At 39.6% G+C, this 17,500-nt stretch overlaps 1 protein-coding gene across 1 annotated transcript in view; it reads left to right on the top strand.

Moving 5' to 3' along the window:
* The window catches only part of LOC106869704 (uncharacterized), a 163,965-nt gene that overhangs the window by 59,606 nt on the left and 86,859 nt on the right, over nucleotides 1-17,500 (top strand). The window contains exons 3-8 of the mRNA XM_089357990.1: nucleotides 2,314-2,463; nucleotides 3,690-3,890; nucleotides 5,295-5,447; nucleotides 10,171-10,374; nucleotides 11,479-11,565; nucleotides 15,445-15,487. Of these exons, the coding sequence (XP_089214116.1) occupies nucleotides 2,314-2,463; nucleotides 3,690-3,890; nucleotides 5,295-5,447; nucleotides 10,171-10,374; nucleotides 11,479-11,565; nucleotides 15,445-15,487 (838 nt within the window). The remainder of the gene's footprint in view (nucleotides 1-2,313; nucleotides 2,464-3,689; nucleotides 3,891-5,294; nucleotides 5,448-10,170; nucleotides 10,375-11,478; nucleotides 11,566-15,444; nucleotides 15,488-17,500) is intronic.

Genomic DNA, 17,500 nt, shown 5'->3' with positions numbered 1-17,500 from the left:
TTCTGTACAGGCTTTCAATGGATGTAAGATAAATCACTCCTCTCCCTGCATACGTTAACCATGACTACACTATCATAACCTACTTTTATATCTCTATAGTTTACAAAAACATTGTTGTGTTTACAGCTCTGTGGTGTCGTAGCCATGGGCATAACACAGTGCCAAGGATAGGATATGAACTACTGACCTTTCAATTGATAATCCCCTATCCACTTGGTCACTTACAATTTGTCAATCTGGGCTAATGAGTTACGGGAGGTTGTGGTGGTGGTGGGGCATATTTTCAGTTTCTTCTCATCTTTTTGGCAGTCATTTTTTGTTTTACAAAAACAATTTTAGTATATACAGGGTGGCCCAAAAGTAGGTTTACAGTTATTCAATTATCTCTTTCGCATTCATATATTAACAGTTTAGATCTTAATCATAAAAAAATATGAAACCATTATTCTAATTTAGTTAATTTTTTTCAAGCTCCCTTTTCAGTTTGTAAGATAGAAATTTAAATGTAATAAAATGTTTTAAAACAAATTTAACGAAATTTAAAGGCAGCGAGCTGGCAGAAACGTTAACATGCCAGGCGAAATGCTTAGCTGTATTTCATCTGCCGCTACGTTCGGAGTTCAAATTCCGCCGAGGTCAACTGTGCCTTTCATCCTTTCAGGGTCAATTAAATAAGTACCAGTTATTCACTGGGGTCGATATAATCATCTTGATCCGTTTGTCCCCTCTGTGTGTAGCCCTTTGTGGGCAGTAATGAAATAAGAAATTTAATGTGCCTACGTGATAACTGTAAACCTACTTTTGGGCCACCCTGTATATGGGATTAAGCTTGCAAACCTTTTTATTTTTCTATGCATTCTTCTAACACTTTTCACTGTTGTGGATATCTCATTGTCTCAGTCCCTTATGGTTTATCTTTCTAGCTATCTGTCTATCATATATAAAATGTGTGCAGGCATGTGGCCTAGTGGTTAGTGTGTTTCACTCATGATTGCAAGGTTGTGGTTTCAATTCTCAGACTGACAGTGCATTGAGCTCTTGAGCCAAACATTTCATTTCACGTTGCCCCAGTCCACTCATCTGTAAATGGATAAACCTGCAATGAATTGGCATTCTACTGTCTGACTTGCTTGTTGGCTGGTGTGTGGATTCATTCAAAAGCTACAACAATGTGAGGAAGTGCATTGTGGCCAGCAGTGTATAACATCTGATAGTCTGATTGATAATGAGATAGAACAATGTAGATAAACAGCATATGGCACAGAAATCCCATTTGAATGCTTGTGGCTGTCAAGATGTTCTTTGTTAATTACTGAATTGCATTTATAAATTATAAATCACTAATCAACAGACCCTCTTCATAGTCCCTTCAGCATAACAGAAACAGCAGCCCTACCTCTCCCTCAAATCACACTCTTCTATTTTACATGCTATATATATCATCATCATCATCATCATCGTTTAACATCCGCTTTCCATGCTAGCATGGGTTGGACGATTTGACTGAGGACTGGCCTGCCAGAAGGCTGCACCAGGCTCCAATCTGATTTGGCAGAGTTTCTACAGCTGGATGCCCTTCTTAACGCCAACCACTCTGAGAGTGTAGTGGGTGCTTTAACGTGCCACTGGCGCGAGGGCCAGTCACATGGTACTGGCAACGGCCTCACTCAAAAGGTGTTTTTTACGTGCCACTTGCACGGGAGCCAGTCCAGCAGCACTGGCGATATATATATATATATATATATATATATATATATATATATATATATAAATGTATATATATATTAGTGCACCCATTACACTCATGGAAAGTGGACAATAAGTGATGATGATGATAATGCATAGGGATATTTAGTGTGCGCACATACACACACACATGTTAGTGTGTTATCATTTTTATGTCCACATTTCCAAGCTTGCATCGATCACTGATGCAGCTTTACTGCAGCTTCATGCTCTTCTGATCATGAACCATCTCTAGCCATTCAGTACTCTGCCATTTTGGCTATCTGTGACCTCCTGTCATTGACCTGTTAGCTGGTCATTCAGTACTCTTATTGTCTTAACCATCCACCTCTACTAACCACTGACTTCTCGTCTACTCACCCAGTATCCTAAGAGCACAATGAACCAAGGCTCTAACCCCAGGGCCATTATCCCCCAAACCCTGTGGCCATTATCCACCCCTTGTCATTAAAGAATTGGTCTTTGTCTTCTTCCTACTTCTTTCTATTTAGGGATATATTTTTTTACTTATGTTTTAAAAATGAACTCCTTTAGTAGTTGGTGTCTGTCTTTGTTTGTTTCTAACAGGATGCCGAGAAAAGAAGTCCGCTCCATGCTGCAGCTTTCTGCGGTGACCCAGAAATCACCGAGCTATTGCTCCAGAATGGGGCACGTGTCAACACAAAGGACAATCGATGGCTAACTCCTCTTCACAGAGCTTGCTGTTCGAAAAATGATGTAAGTACACTCTGATTTCTCACCTGCTCACACTTGGCTGTCACCTGGGTATGGTGACAGCTCAGTACCCAAGGTGCAGACCTTGCATATATTGTGGGGTCTCCTCTGCTGGGTGCATTTTTGACTTTCATTGCACCATCTACCAACTCTGTACCAACACAAGCGTGGCCTTTTGGTTAAGAAGTTCAGTCCACAGCCATGTGGTTTTAGATTGGATCCCACTGTGCAGCACCTACCAAACCAACCAATACCCTAATAATTCTTTCTACTATCAGCACAAAGCCTACCCCAGTAGTACTTATTTTATCAACTTTGGTAAAATGAAAGGCAAAGCTGACTCTGGCAGAATTTGAACTTAAGACGTAAAGACTAATAATAATAAGTTTCAGATTTTAGCACAAGGCCAGCAAATTGATTACATCAACCTCCATTATTTGACTGATACTTATTCTATTGATCTCGAAAGGATGAAAAGCAAAGTTTGAACTCGATGTAAAAGGTTGAAAGAAATGCTGCTAAGAGAAGGCGTCGAGCTGGCAGAAACGTTAGCACGCCGGGCGAAATGCATATCGGTGTTTCGTCTGTCGTTACATTCTGAGTTCAAATTCCGCCAAGGTCGACTTTGCCTTTCATCCTTTCAGGATCGATAAATTAACTACCAGTTACGCACTGAGGTCGATGTAATTGACTTAATCCCTTTGTCTGTCCTTGTTTGTCCCCTCTATGTTTAGCTCCCTGTGGGCAATAAAGAAATAAAAAAATGCTGCTAAGCGTTTACTCCAATGTGCTAATGATTCAACCAGCTTGCTACCTTCATAATAATAATAATAATAATAATAATAATAATAACCCTTTCTACTACAAGCACAAGGCCTGAGATTGGGGGTGGGGCAGAGACCAGTCGATTACATTGACCCCGGTGTTTTACTGGTACTTTATTTATCAACCCTGAAAGGATAAAAAGCAAAGTCAACTTCAATGGAATTTGAACTCAGAACGTAGCGACAGGCAAAATACTGCTAAGCATTTCGCCCGGCGTGCTAAGGATTCTGCCAGCTTGCCTGAAATTTTGCAGGAGAGAGCTAGTTGATGGCATTGATCCCAGTATTTAACTGGTATTTATTTAATTGACCCCCAAAATAATAATAATAATTGCTACTTTTTTAAAACTTTGGCTTGCTTTTAATGTTCTATAGATCTATTGATTGTTCGAATTTGTTTTACAGGACGTCGTCGAGTGTCTTCTTCGACATCAGGCTGATGTTAATGCGCGAGATAAAAATTGGCAGACTCCTCTGCACGTTGCAGCTGCAAACAATGCCGTAAAATGTGCAGAATACTTGATTCCCATGTTAACCAATGTAAATGTGTCTGATCGTGCAGGGCGCACAAGTTTGCACCATGCCGCATTCAACGGACACATAAAGGTAAGCAAATAACACCACCACTACAAACAACAACTACAACAACAGTGTGTGCGTCACAGTATGACAAGAACCCAGGTTTAACCCAGACTCGCTAGATGGGACCTTTCTCTCTCCCTCTCTCTCTTATACAGCTTCCAGATTGGTATGAACACAGGCATGCACTGATTAAGAAGTTTGTCTTGCTATCATCATGTCCTGGATTCACTCCCATTGTGTGGTATCTTGGACAAGTCTTTTACTAAAGCCTTGTGTCAGCCCCACAAGTCTTGTCAGTGAAATTCATCATCATCATTTAACGTTCATTTTCCATGCTAACATGGACTGGACAGTTTGACAGGAGCCAGCAAGGCTAGAAATCACCCCAGGTTCCATAGTCTGTTTTGGCTGGGTTTCTACAGCTTCATGCCCTTCTTAACGCCAATCACAAGGTTAATTGTAGAGGCCCGTCAAATAGATTGTTCCTGTAATTCTAAAGTCCAGCCTTGTCACATGTAATCCCACAGAAAAATCTGCCGTATTTTTGCCACATTATCAGAACCTAGAACCTCTCTGCTGGCATTCTTGGAGTTTGAGTTGTTAGAAAACAAGATTGTGAGTCACACACACACACACACACACACACACACACACACGTACACACACACACGTACACACACACACACACACACACGCACAGATAGTGATGACAAGGGTGAGACAGGGAGGGCCCTGGTATCAGTGCATGGCTGTGGCATGAGACTGCATTCATTTATGTTTGTGTATGTATAAGTATCTGTTTATATATGTGTATGCATATGTATGTGTCTGTACATCAATATGTGTATAAGTATGTGTGTGTATGTGTATTTTTTCAATGTATATGTGTGTATGCATATGTATATGTGTGTCTATGCACGTAATTATTTCGTTACTGCCCACATGGGGCTACACACAGAGGGGACAAGCAAGGATAGGCAAACAAGTTAAGTCGATTATATCGACCCCAAAAGGATGAAAGGCAAAATCGACCTCAGCGGAATTTGAACTCAGAACGTAGTAGCAGACGAAATACCATTAAGCATTTTGCCCGGCATGCTAACGTTTCTGCCAGCACGCCGCCTTATATGCATATGTAATTCTGTATCAATGCATACATGTGTGTGTATTTGTGTGTTTGTGCATATGTGCATGCATATGTATGTGGATTTGTGTCAATGTATATGTATGTGTCTATGCACAAGTATATCTGTGTCAACGTATACTTGTGTATGCATTTGCATATGTATGTATGTGTGTGTATTTGTGTGTATTTGTGTATGTGTGTGTGCATATGTATTTGTGCCAATGTATGCGGATGTATGTGTATGTCTAATATTCTTTTGACCACATATTCTCTCTTCTGTTTCTCTTTTTCCTTCCTCCCAGATGTTGCAGCTACTGCTTGAGAAAGGTGCAACAATAAATGCTTTCGACAAGAAGGACCGGAGAGCCATCCACTGGGCAGCGTACATGGGACATGTGGACATGGTGCAGATGTTAGTAGAACACAATGCTGAGATCAACTGTCGCGACAAACTGGTGAGGATTACTCTCTCGCAATTATCACTATGCTCCCCCCAACCCTTTTCTTTTTTATGACCATCAAAATATTCCAGTGTGTCCACCCCCCACCTCTTTTTTTTTTTTTTTGCATAAGAAGTTTGCTTCCCAGCCACATGGTACAGTGTTCAGTGCCACTGTGTAACACCTTGGGCAAGTGTCTTCTACTATAGCCCTGGGTTGACCAAAGCCTTGAGTGGATCTGGTAGACAGAAACTGAAAGAAGCCCATCATATATGTGTGTTCGTGTCTCCTTGTCTTGGCATTGTGTGATTGTTGTAGAAATGATTGTCACCATCATAGAAGCAGTGTACTTAATTTTCAGTCTTCCATAAAAACATGTCTGGCCATGGGGGTAAATATTACCTTGCTTGGAAACCAGTGTGGGTTGGTGACAGGAAGGGCAGCCATTCAGCTTCAAGGTAGAAAATCTTCCTCAATAAGACTTCATCTGACCCATGCAAGCATGGAAAAATGGACATTAAAGCAATGGTAAAATAATGATGGATTTGTGCAGGCATGACCGAGTAGATACAGAATTCACTTCTTAATATAATCGTGAGTTCTAGCTTACTGTGTGGAACTTTGAGCAAGGGTCTTCTTCTGTTAGATAGTTTCTGTCTTCCAATTTTACTCACAAGGCTGACCGGTGTCATGTGAAAGAAATTGTTACACGAGCTGTATGAAAACCAGTCGTGTGCATTTGTGGAGGTCGGGTGGATGTTTACATTCCATGTCTTCCAGTGAAAGCATTCAGCAAAAAATGGTGACATTATTTTGACATTCCCTGTCAACAAAGGCTGTTTATCAAATAGGCACAGGCATGATTGTGTTGTAAAGAAGTTCACTTTGCAATTTCATGGCCTCGGGTTCAAACCCGCTGCACACCACCCAGGACAAGTATTTTCTGCGATAGCCCCACACCAATCCCTTGTGAGGGATTTTTGGTTGTTGAAATTTTGTAGAAGCCTGTTGTATGTGTGGCGGAGGGCGTCTTTGTGTTGTACCCCCATTGCTTGACATTTGGTGTTGGTTTGACTACATCCCTGTAGATTAGCAGTTTGGGATAGGAGACCAATAGAATAGTACCGGACTTTAAAATAAAAAGTATAGGAATTGATTCGTTTGACTAGATCTTTTGAGGCTCTGCCCCAGCATGGCCACAGTCTAATGACTGAAACAAATAAAGAAATAAGATAGCTATGTGCTTTCAAAGATGATTAGAATTAAAAAAAACAAAAAGAATCACTTTCTCAAAAAACAAAAAACAAATGAGGGTTAGTGATGAGAAGAGCATCTGTCTATTAAGTATAGTCTCTTTAAGTATTCCTCCAACCTACACTAGCAGGAAAAACAGACGTAATGGGAAGTAATTTAATCCTTTTGATACCACTCACTTTTTATGTTACCAATTTGCAAAATTTAAAAACCTTCTGATCTGAATTTAAACTTTCCTTCATAATTTTATGTAAATAGATTCTGTCGTATTGCAGACACCATCTTAATAACAGAGAAATTATTTATTTTACTAAATCCATTCTAATTCTTGATTATTTTCAAATTTAATCAAAACACACAGGGGGAGTATTTACTTAGAAATAGTTACAGAAGACTTAAAGAAAATTTGGCTGCTATTTCTAGCAAGTCAACTGATTATGTAGTCTCTACGTCTGTGGCTGGAGTATGTAAATCTTCATGTGTGTCTGGTGGTGGGGTTGTATGGTTAAGAATTTCCTTCGTGGCCATGTGGTCATGGGTTCAGTCCCATGCTGAGCAAGTCTCTTCTGCTGTAGCCACAGGCTAACCAAAGCCTTGTGAGTGGATTTCGTAGACAGAACCTGAAGGAGGCCTGTTGTGTGTGTGTGTATGTGTGCGCACGTGTTTATCTCATCGTGTATATGCCTGTGTGTGTTTGTGTGTAAATGAGCATAACCATCATATAAGCGGTGTTGTGCATTTCCAGTCTTCCATAGGGAAATATTACTTTGCTTGGAAAAGGTGAGGGTTGATGACAGGAAAAGCATCCAGCTGTAGAAAATATGCTTCAACAACTTCCATCTGACCCATGCAAGCATGAAAAAGTAGATGTTAAATGAAAAGCATGATACATACATACATACATACATATACACACACATACACAATTATTTTATGTCTGTTTTCCATAGTTGAAGGCAGTGCTCCTGCATGGCCACAGTCCAAAGGCTGATAGGAAAAACCTAAACATTTGTCTTGTAGTAAGGAATCACTTACTTGGCTTTTCTAGAGAAGACACACTTTGATAGACTGGCTAACTATCCAGGTGAAGATTGGTCTCATCTATCTGTCTGTTGCTATGACATTCAGCAATTGAATACTGGCAGTTATTTGGTGAATCAACCAAGACTAAAGTGATGGATTAAGGTCAGAGCTTCGCTTAGGATTTACTTAAATAGTACGGAATTGCTTACTACGCTTTTCTGGAGGAGACACACTTTGATAGACTACCTAACTATCCAGGTGAAGATTGATTTCATCTGTCTGTTGCTATGACATTCAGCAATTAAATACTGGCAGTTGTCTGGTGAATCAATCAAGACTAAAGTGATGGATTAAGGTCAGAGCTTAGCTTAGGATTTACTTAAAACAGCCTTTTAACAAGATTATAATCTCATTAATAAGAATTCTCAAATATATTTAGTTGCATAAAGCAGTCAGTCTGGCTTATGTCTGTCATATTAACAGAATCCAATGACGAATGATTGTGAAGAATTTCAGCATATTTTATGGCTCCAGATCAACCTTGATATCAAGCAGGCCTGCAATCAGAAATGTTCCAAACATTATCTTTTATCTTCTACTTGCTTCTGTCATTGGATTGCAGCCATGCTAAGGCACTGCCTTGAAAAGTTTAGTTCAGTGGTTCTCAACCGGGAGCCATATGGCCCCTGAAGGTCCATATAAGATTTTGGAGGGGTTCACATAGCATAATAGTAAACTAAGGATCCACAATAGAATTTGAAAGGGTCCCCTGAAAATATTTTGTTTTAGATGTATGTATTGGTATGTATTGCAAGAAACAGCTAGGATTCTTTCTCTAACATTTTACATAATTCAACCTACACAGGTTAATGTGTGAAAAACAAAATAGGAATTTTGAAAGAAGTTTCTAAAAAAAAACTAGTTTTTAAACCTCAAATGGCAATGGGGGTCCACCTGAATAAAATAGTAATCAAAGGGGCCCATAGATGAAAAAAAAAAGTGGTTGAGAACCCCTGATTTAGTTGAACAAATTGACCCCAGTCCTTATTTTATGAGTCTGGTGTTAGGAAGGACATCCAGCTGTAGAAAGCGTGCCAAATCAGATTGGAACCTGGTGCAAATCCTCAGCTTACTAGTTTTCAGTCAAACCGTCCAACCCATACCAGCATGGAAAATGGACATTAAATGATGATGATATATATTCTATCAGTTGCTTTTGCTGAACTGCTAAGTTACAGTGATGTAAATAAACCAACATCTGTTGTAAAGTGGTAGGATGGTGGGGACAAGCTTACTCACACATGATAGGCTTCCACACAGTTTCCCTCTAGCAAAGCCACTAACAAGGCATTATTTGGCTTGGGGCTATAGTAGACACTTGCCTAAGGTGCCATGCAGTGGAACTGAACCTGAAACTACATGGTTGCAAAATAAGCTTCTTAACCTCACACTCTACATGTCTCTTTTTTTTTTTCTTTTTTCTTTTTTTTTTAAATAAAATGGCTGAATATTAAAGGAGGAATATTTGGTGATATTTCTAGTGAATCAAGTTTCCATATAGACTAATGGCTTTTAAGTAGAATGCCACAAATCTTCAGAAAATATAGTTTAATGCTTTAGAAGATCTTTGCTATTACTTAGTAGGTGCAGTATGGCCAAATGGTTAAGAAGTTCATTTTGCAGTCAGGAGGTCTAGGTTTCAATCCCACTATGTGGAATCTTAGGCAAGTGGCTTCTATTATCGCCTTGAACCAACGAAGCTTTGAGACTGGATTTGGTAGACAGAAACTGAAAGAAAAGCCTGTGGTGGGTGTGTGTGTATTAGTTGTGGCCATTGCAAGTGTCATGTAAATGGCACTCATGCCAATGACATGTAAAAAGCCCCCCCTTACGCTTATGAAGTGGTTGGCATTAGGAAGGGCATCCAGTTGTAGAAATCACGCCAAATCAGACTGGAACTTGGTGCACTTCTCTGGCTTACCAGTTACAGTCAAACCATCCAACCCATGCCAGCATGGAAAGTGGACATTAAAGGATGAACACGTTGAGTGCACCAGTTCTCATCCGATCACGGGGGGGGGGGGGTGAAGAAAAGTGGGATGATAGTGGAGTGGCCAAAATGGGGTGATAGATGTAAAAATAAATATTAATACTTTAATTAGGTTTAAGTTTTGCTTGTGAAATACAGTTGTTTTAAATTTGCTGCAGAAAGTGGTCTATATTTGAGGTGGGGAGGGTGAGGGTGGGGGCGTTAGGGATGTGGCCTGGGTGCCAAGGGGGCCGCAGCCTGAAAAAGTTTGGGAACCACTGCTTTAAATGATAATGTTTATTATAAGGTATGTAATAAAGAAAGATTTCTACCTTCACCGTAAATGTTCTGCCATCAAAAGTGTCTATTTTTTATAATTTATGCTGTCTCTCTCTCTCTCTCTCTTTCTTTCTTTCTTTCTCGGTGTTTCAGATGTACACTCCACTCCACACGAGCTGTGCAAATGGGCAGGAAAATGTCGTCAAGTTGCTCTTGGAATTGGGTGTAGAGGTAGATGCTGTGAATGTCTATGGCAATACTCCGCTTCATGTCGCCTCTCTCAATGGCAAGGATCTGGCGGTACGAGAGTTGATTCTCTACAATGCAAACATCAATTCTGTGAACCACAGAGGCATGGTGAGTACTAGTCAACACCTCCACCACCATCTCCTCCGCCTACTACTCTTTCTCCTGTTCTGGCATCTTCAGAATATCTTGTTCAAACTCTAAACTTTAATTCATTTTTTTTTATTGTTATTGTTGATGTTTTGGGGGTTTTTTTCATTTATTTTCAACTTATTTACAGTACACATTATTACTTACACACACATACACACACATTCACACTGGTTGCAAATGTGTACTTGTACACATGAATACATACATTTTCGCCTACATGCACACAGTTTCTCTTGCATACTTACACATACCCACTTGCATGTATACACACGCACATATCCACACACTTTCATGCACTCATTCATTTACGCATACATACGCTCTTGCACACATGCATATTCATTTCATGTGCACACACTCACGCACATTACATCAATTTCTATTTTCTAGATTTGTCAACTTTGTCACACACACACACACACACACACACACACATATATACACTCTCACCCACATACAAAAACATCCACTCACAAACATTGATCTATCAACTGAAAATTTTCAGGCCTTGTTAACCTTTGTAAGTTTTGTCTCTCTTTGTATTTTTGGCACTTGACCCTGTAAAACACACACGCACTGAGCTGCGAAAACTGCTAATTCCATTTATCTTTTGATGATGGGCTGAGTCACTCATGTCACTTATACTGTGCTGTTTCATATAATATAAATTGCACCCATCTACGTTGTGTTTATGTAGGTAAAATGCACAGAAGTGCTTTTATTATGTACCAACTCCAGAAACAGCTGTAAAGAACTGTCTACACTTTGCTATTCAACACTTACAAAATTCTCACCAGTGATCCTCTGGATTTTACTTACCTTTTCAAGTTGAGTCAACATGAAGGGCCTCTCAAATTATTTTCCTGGATTTGTACCCATCTGCTCTAAATCACTATGACCTTTCACTCTCTGGATTACATTTGGTTACCTGCTATATTGATGTATTTTATTCTCTCCTCTGTATGAATATGCTATAAAAGATTTGATGCCTTCAATTACCAGTTCATAATTTATTCTATTCTACCTGCTATATATATAATCCCAAACCATCTTGTCTTGCAGACTCCTTTACACTACGCTGCTGCATCAACCCATGGTGGTATGTGTCTTGAACTCCTCATTAAGGCAGGTTCTGATCCCAAAGTCCAGGTAAATTAAGGACTATTTGCTTACTATTTATTGACCATCTTGTTCTGTTTACCATATTCCATTCCCTAACTGATCCCATTTTGTGATATTTATGCAGGGCTGTAGCTGTTGTCTGTGGTATCCTAACTGGGTCATCAGTTTTATAAAATAAACCAGTGATCCTTGACTGGGGTCCATATAAAATTTTCTTGCAATAAATTGGTTATACTATTGCTGTACACAAAATATTTTGATAATTTTTTTTTATACAATTTCTAATAATATTTTAAATATATAATGGGATTTTTTTTTAAACATTGAATATTTATGGTGCCTAGGAAAATCAAAAGGGTCCCTAGGTAAAGAATGGTTGAGAAGCATTGAAATAAACCTTACCTTCACTCCACCCCACTCCCAACACCACTACTACCAACTCTAATACATTACACTGTTTGTGGGGTTACTGTCTTACTCCTTTCTGTGAGATGAGTTTCATAGCGTTACTAGAATATGGGTTACAGAATCTGTGTATTTGCGTGTGGTTTAGAGTTCACTTTGCAACTACATGGTTTTAAGTTCAATCCTTCTGCATGGCACCTTAGGCAAGTGTCTTCTACTATAGCCTCAGGCTGACCAAATCCTTGTGAGTGGATTTGGTTGATGGAAACTGAAAGAAGCCCATCCTTTATGTATATATCTGTTTTAGTGTTTGTCTCCCACCACCGCATGGCAGCCAGTGTTACGTCCTCGGAACTTAGCAGTTCAGGAAATGAAACCAATAGGATAAGTACCAGGTCTAAAAAAAATAAGTCCTGGGGTTGATTTGTTTGTCTAAAACCCTTCGAGGTAATGCTCCAGCATGGCTGCAGTCTAATGATTGAAACAAGTAAAATACACTCCTTCCTCAGTGCTACAGACTAAAAACGCGGAACATTGGTTCAATGAAGCCGATTGTCCGCAGGTACCAACACTAAGGTTAGGTTACGCTAGGAGTGGCTAATATCAACAATTGCATTATGAAAGACAGAGGAATAAATAGAGTACTGTACTTTTAATCAAGCACACTATCCAATCTGACAATGTAAAATGCCTGTACTCTATAAATATACATTTATAATACAGGAAGTTCATTTTTAATTTGAAATCAGATATACAATGGATGGTGAAGAGGTGTTGTTGATATGCCGTGATTTTGTCCACTGCTTCCGAAATCCGTTAATGGGAGGTCCGTAGTACTGAGGTATAAGTATATAAAAAAAATATATATATATACTTAAAAACAAATTATGTAATAGAGTTGAATGGGCTAGTTTGGAAGGGGATCAAGGATTAATTTAATTAGTATTTCCCGCTAATTCAGTGTCTTCTTTTGAACAAACATCCTGTATCTTTCCTTCAGACATCACTGGAATCATTCATTCACCTGTTTGTACAGCCGTTCCTCCATTCATACATTCGTATATTCATCCATGTCTCTCTCTTGTTGTACACTCTTCACTTCAGTGCACTCCCCCTGTCTGCTTTCAATGTAGTCGCAACCATAATTGCGTTAGCTGTTTAGATGTGCAACTAGTCACTCCTTGGATGCAGTCCCCCTGTAAAATGTCTGTTAGTCTTCCTCACTTCTATGTCCGTTTCATATTTCTCCTTTCTACTCTTTCTTTCATCTTTCTCTCTCTCTCTCTCTCTCTCTCTCTCTCTCATGTATATAAATATATATAGATATAGATATGTGTTAATGTTTGTGTTTATGTATAAAAACAAACCCTAGTAAACTGAAGGATCACTCAATACCTTTGAGTACCATACTTATATTATTCTACAGTAATCCCTCGACTATCACGGGTGTTACTTTCCAAAATCCCCCGAAATAGGTGAAAATCCGTGAAGCGGAAACAGTACTGTACTGTATATATTTTTTCTTTATCTTTGTAATTTGTATATATTTTTTTATTATAAATGCAAAACAACACCACAGAGGAATTGACATAAGCTTAAATAATAAACCATGATATGGAAAGGGATTACAGTATTTCACGAGGCAAAAGGTTGGCACTTCGTTCAAAATTTCAGTGCTATGGACTGTCTGAGAGATAGTGCATAATTAAAACTTGGAAGTAGCTGTCAACATTTTCTTCATTAGATTGGCAATGCTGGAGCACGGCCTTGAATTATTAGTCAATTGCATCAACCCCAGTATTTATATTTTGTTTTTAAACCTTGTACTTATTCTATCGATCTCCTTTGCCAAACTGCTAAGTTACGGGGGAATAAACACACCAAATCCAGTTGTCAAGTACTGGTGGGGTACAAACACGATGACACACACGGATATATATATGTATGTATACAATCGGCTTCTTTCAGTTTCCATGTAGCAAATCCCCTCACAAGGCCTCAATTGGCCTGAGGCTATAGAAGACACTTGCCCAAGGTTCCACAGAGTGGGACTGAATCAAGTGCTTCTAATATATATGCATGCATATATGACTGTGTTGTCCACTTTCCAACCACATGGGTTTCAGATCATTTACTTGACCAGCAAATAAGGGTTGATGACAGAGCATCCCGCTATAAAACATGTCTCAATGACATATTCCTGTAACCCGGTTCTTGTGCGGGTGGCACATAAAAAACACCATTTCAAGTGTGGCCGTTTTCGTGCGGGTGACACGTAAAAGCACCCACTACACTCTGAGTGGTTGGCGTTAGGAAGGGCATCCAGCTGTAGAAACTCTGCCAAATTGGATTGGAGCCTGGTGTTGCCATCCAGTTTCACCAGTCCTCAGTCAAATTGTCCAACCCATGCTAGCATGGAAAGCGGACGTTAAACGACGACGATGATGATGAAATGTATGCACACACACAACACATGCCTCTGTCTATATCTATGTATATTCAACTATCTATCTATTATATATATATATATATATATATATATATATATATATGCATACAGGGTGCGGTGAATAAGCTGTCGTCTAAATTACACAAAAATGAAAATAACACACTGGCGTCTCATTTTAAAGATATATTTGTATTTGCCAAGTAAATAAAAATCGTTACATGGCTTTCAACCATGGCCTCCAGATGACTTCAGAATTTCCTGCAACTCTTCTGGACGGTCTCCTTGTTTAAGGTGGTGATCCGGTGACATAATCCTTGCCTTCAGTTCATTTTTGGTGTTACAAGAAGTTTTGTTGGTCTCTCGCTCAACTGTGCTCCAACACATAATAATCAAGGGGATTGCAGTCTGGGTTACTAGGTGACCTGATGTTAGGGGTGATGTGGTTGCGGAAGTTGTCTGACAGCCAGGACTGGGTTCGTTTGTTTGTGTGGCATGGTGCAGAGTCCTGTTGCTTTGACATGGGGTGTTCCAGCAGCCATCCTCTTGACCCAGGGCAGCACAACTTCCTCCAGGCACTTGATGTAGGCCCTCTGTGTTGAGTGTGAGGCCATGTGAGAAGATGAATGGAGGCATAAACATCGCCATCACTAGTGGTCGCTTCCAAACATCATGATGTTGAATGGATTTGATTTTTATTCACTCTCAGTACATGTCCTCAGATTGACACCCAAACGCTCTGAAATGTTCATATTGAAGCATCCTGCATGAATGCCAAGTAGTCTAGCTTGTCATTCCAAAATTTCTGGCAGAAAGAATTGTGTCATGGTGCCATTTTTTCTCACAAACGGTGCCCAGCTAACCTTTACTATACTGTGTAGTCAACAAAATCAAAAACAAACAATGCACAGGCATGGGGACAATTTTACCCATCGCACCCTATATATATATATATATATATATTTTCTCTATTTGTATCTGTCTGACTGTATCTATCTATCTATCTATCTATCTGTTTCTATATATATTTTTTTTCTTCCACTCTCTCTCTACAGGAGAGACATAGACGGAGAATGACAAGTGCGAAGAAATGCACGCGTAGGTGTTCAACTTGTTAGTGCACACTGTGTGTGTTTTGTTTGGTTTTATTTTGTATTCCTTATGTCCTCCTTCTGCCAGTCAATAAATTCACACACACACATCACACACATACTATATATAGATATATATATATATATGCATAAGAGAATGAGTATGTGTGTGTGTGTGTGTGTGTGCATGGAAACATTTAAGACGCACATACCCTACACACATATACTCATAAATACATCCAGACACTTGTGCATATATATAATACACACACATGTAGGTAAACTCATATAAAGATACACACCTATATACAATGCATGATGTGTATATATGTGTGTGTGTGTCTTTTCAAATGGAGGTTATTGTGTGTCAGTGTGTCCATAAAAAAGCTTGCATGAAGAAGGCTTTCAGCTTTGATTCATCCTTCAAAAAAAATTTGTGTGTGTGTGTGTGATAGCCATGACTTTTTTTTTTTCTTTTACACTTTTTTTTTTGGTTTAGATTATCTTTCTTCTCACCTTTCTGTACTGGCAAATCAGCTGCCTCTATAATATGGGGATATTCCTTCTAGTCATTTTGACTGCGGCCAACCTGGGGCACTGCCTTCAATTGAACAAATTGACCTCCAGGACTTATTCTTTGTAAAGCCCTAGTACTTATTCTATCGGTTTCTTTTGCCGAACCGCTAAGTTACTGGGACATAAAACACACTGATATCGGTTGTAAAGCAATGGCAGGGGAAAAAACACAGGCACCATGCAGGTGACACGTAAAAAAACACCTTTTTGAGCGTGGCTGTTGCCAGTACCATGTGACTGGCCCTTGTGCCTGTGGCACGTAAAAGCACCCACTACACTCTGGGAGTGGTTGGCATTAGGAAGGGCATCCAGTTGTAAGAACTCTGCCAGATCAGATTGGAGCCTGGTGCAGCCTTCTGGCTTGCCAGTCCTCAATCAAATCGTCCAAACCTATGCTAGCATGGAAAGTGGACGTTAAACGATGATGATGATGATGATGATGATGAGATATAATATATATTATATATATATATATATATATATATATATATATACATATATATAGTTTCATTCTGTTGGACTGTGGCGATCTTTTTTGTATAGTGCCGCTGAATTTGCCTCGAGTTCTGCTGTCCGCTTAAACACTGTGTGGTGACACACAACTGAGAGCAATAGTCTAGGCGGCTCAGAACAAATGTCTTCCATAGAATCAACATGACTTTTTTGATCCCTTGATTAATGTGCATGTGAAATGATGCATCACTACACATGTTGATGCCCAAAATCTCTAACTGTTTGTGGTTCTGGGATTGCAGTACCCTCCAGGCCCTGTGTATGCCAGTTGGGAGGTTACTCATTGGTCTTGTAGCGCAGTACTTGAAATTTTTTTTGCATTGAACTGGCATATTATTTTGCTCTGCCCCACTCATATATTGCATTTAGGTCATTCTGCAGGCTTACAATATCATCAGGATTCTTTATTGCCTGAGATATCTTTGTAGTCATCAGCATAGCTAGTGACAGTGGCTCTCCGAGTGACCGTGGGCATGTCCAGAAGGGCCACTATGAAACAGTAGTGGCTCCAGAACAGTTTCCCTGTGGAACACCGCTCAATATTTGTGTTTCCCTAGATAGTTTCTCCATTGGCTGCAACTGTCTGACTTCTACCATTCAGGAAGTCATGCAGCCACTCTCCTAATTTACCAGCTATGCCAAGGTTTCGCAGCTTGTGACATATCAAGCCATGATCAACTTTGTCAAAGGCTTTTGCAAAGTCGAGATATATCACATTCAACATTTGAATGGTCAAGTAGCTGCTTCAAGGACCCAGTCATAATGCTGCAAGAGCTGCGTGAGGCAGCTTTTACCCTGGACGGAAAACCATGCTGGGTCTCATTCAGCAAGTCATTTTCTTCTAGGAACGCAATCAATCTCCCTTCTGACAAATTCGTTCCATGACTTTGCTAATATGTGAAGTTAGAGAGATGGGCCTGTAGTTTCCAGC

The sequence above is a fragment of the Octopus bimaculoides genome, chromosome 9 (genome assembly GCF_046866305.1).
Source record: "Octopus bimaculoides isolate indiv1 chromosome 9, ASM4686630v1, whole genome shotgun sequence".
Lineage (NCBI taxonomy): Eukaryota > Metazoa > Mollusca > Cephalopoda > Octopoda > Octopodidae > Octopus > Octopus bimaculoides.
Note: the sequence above shows the minus strand (reverse complement) of the source record. Positions and strands in the feature narration are given on the sequence as shown.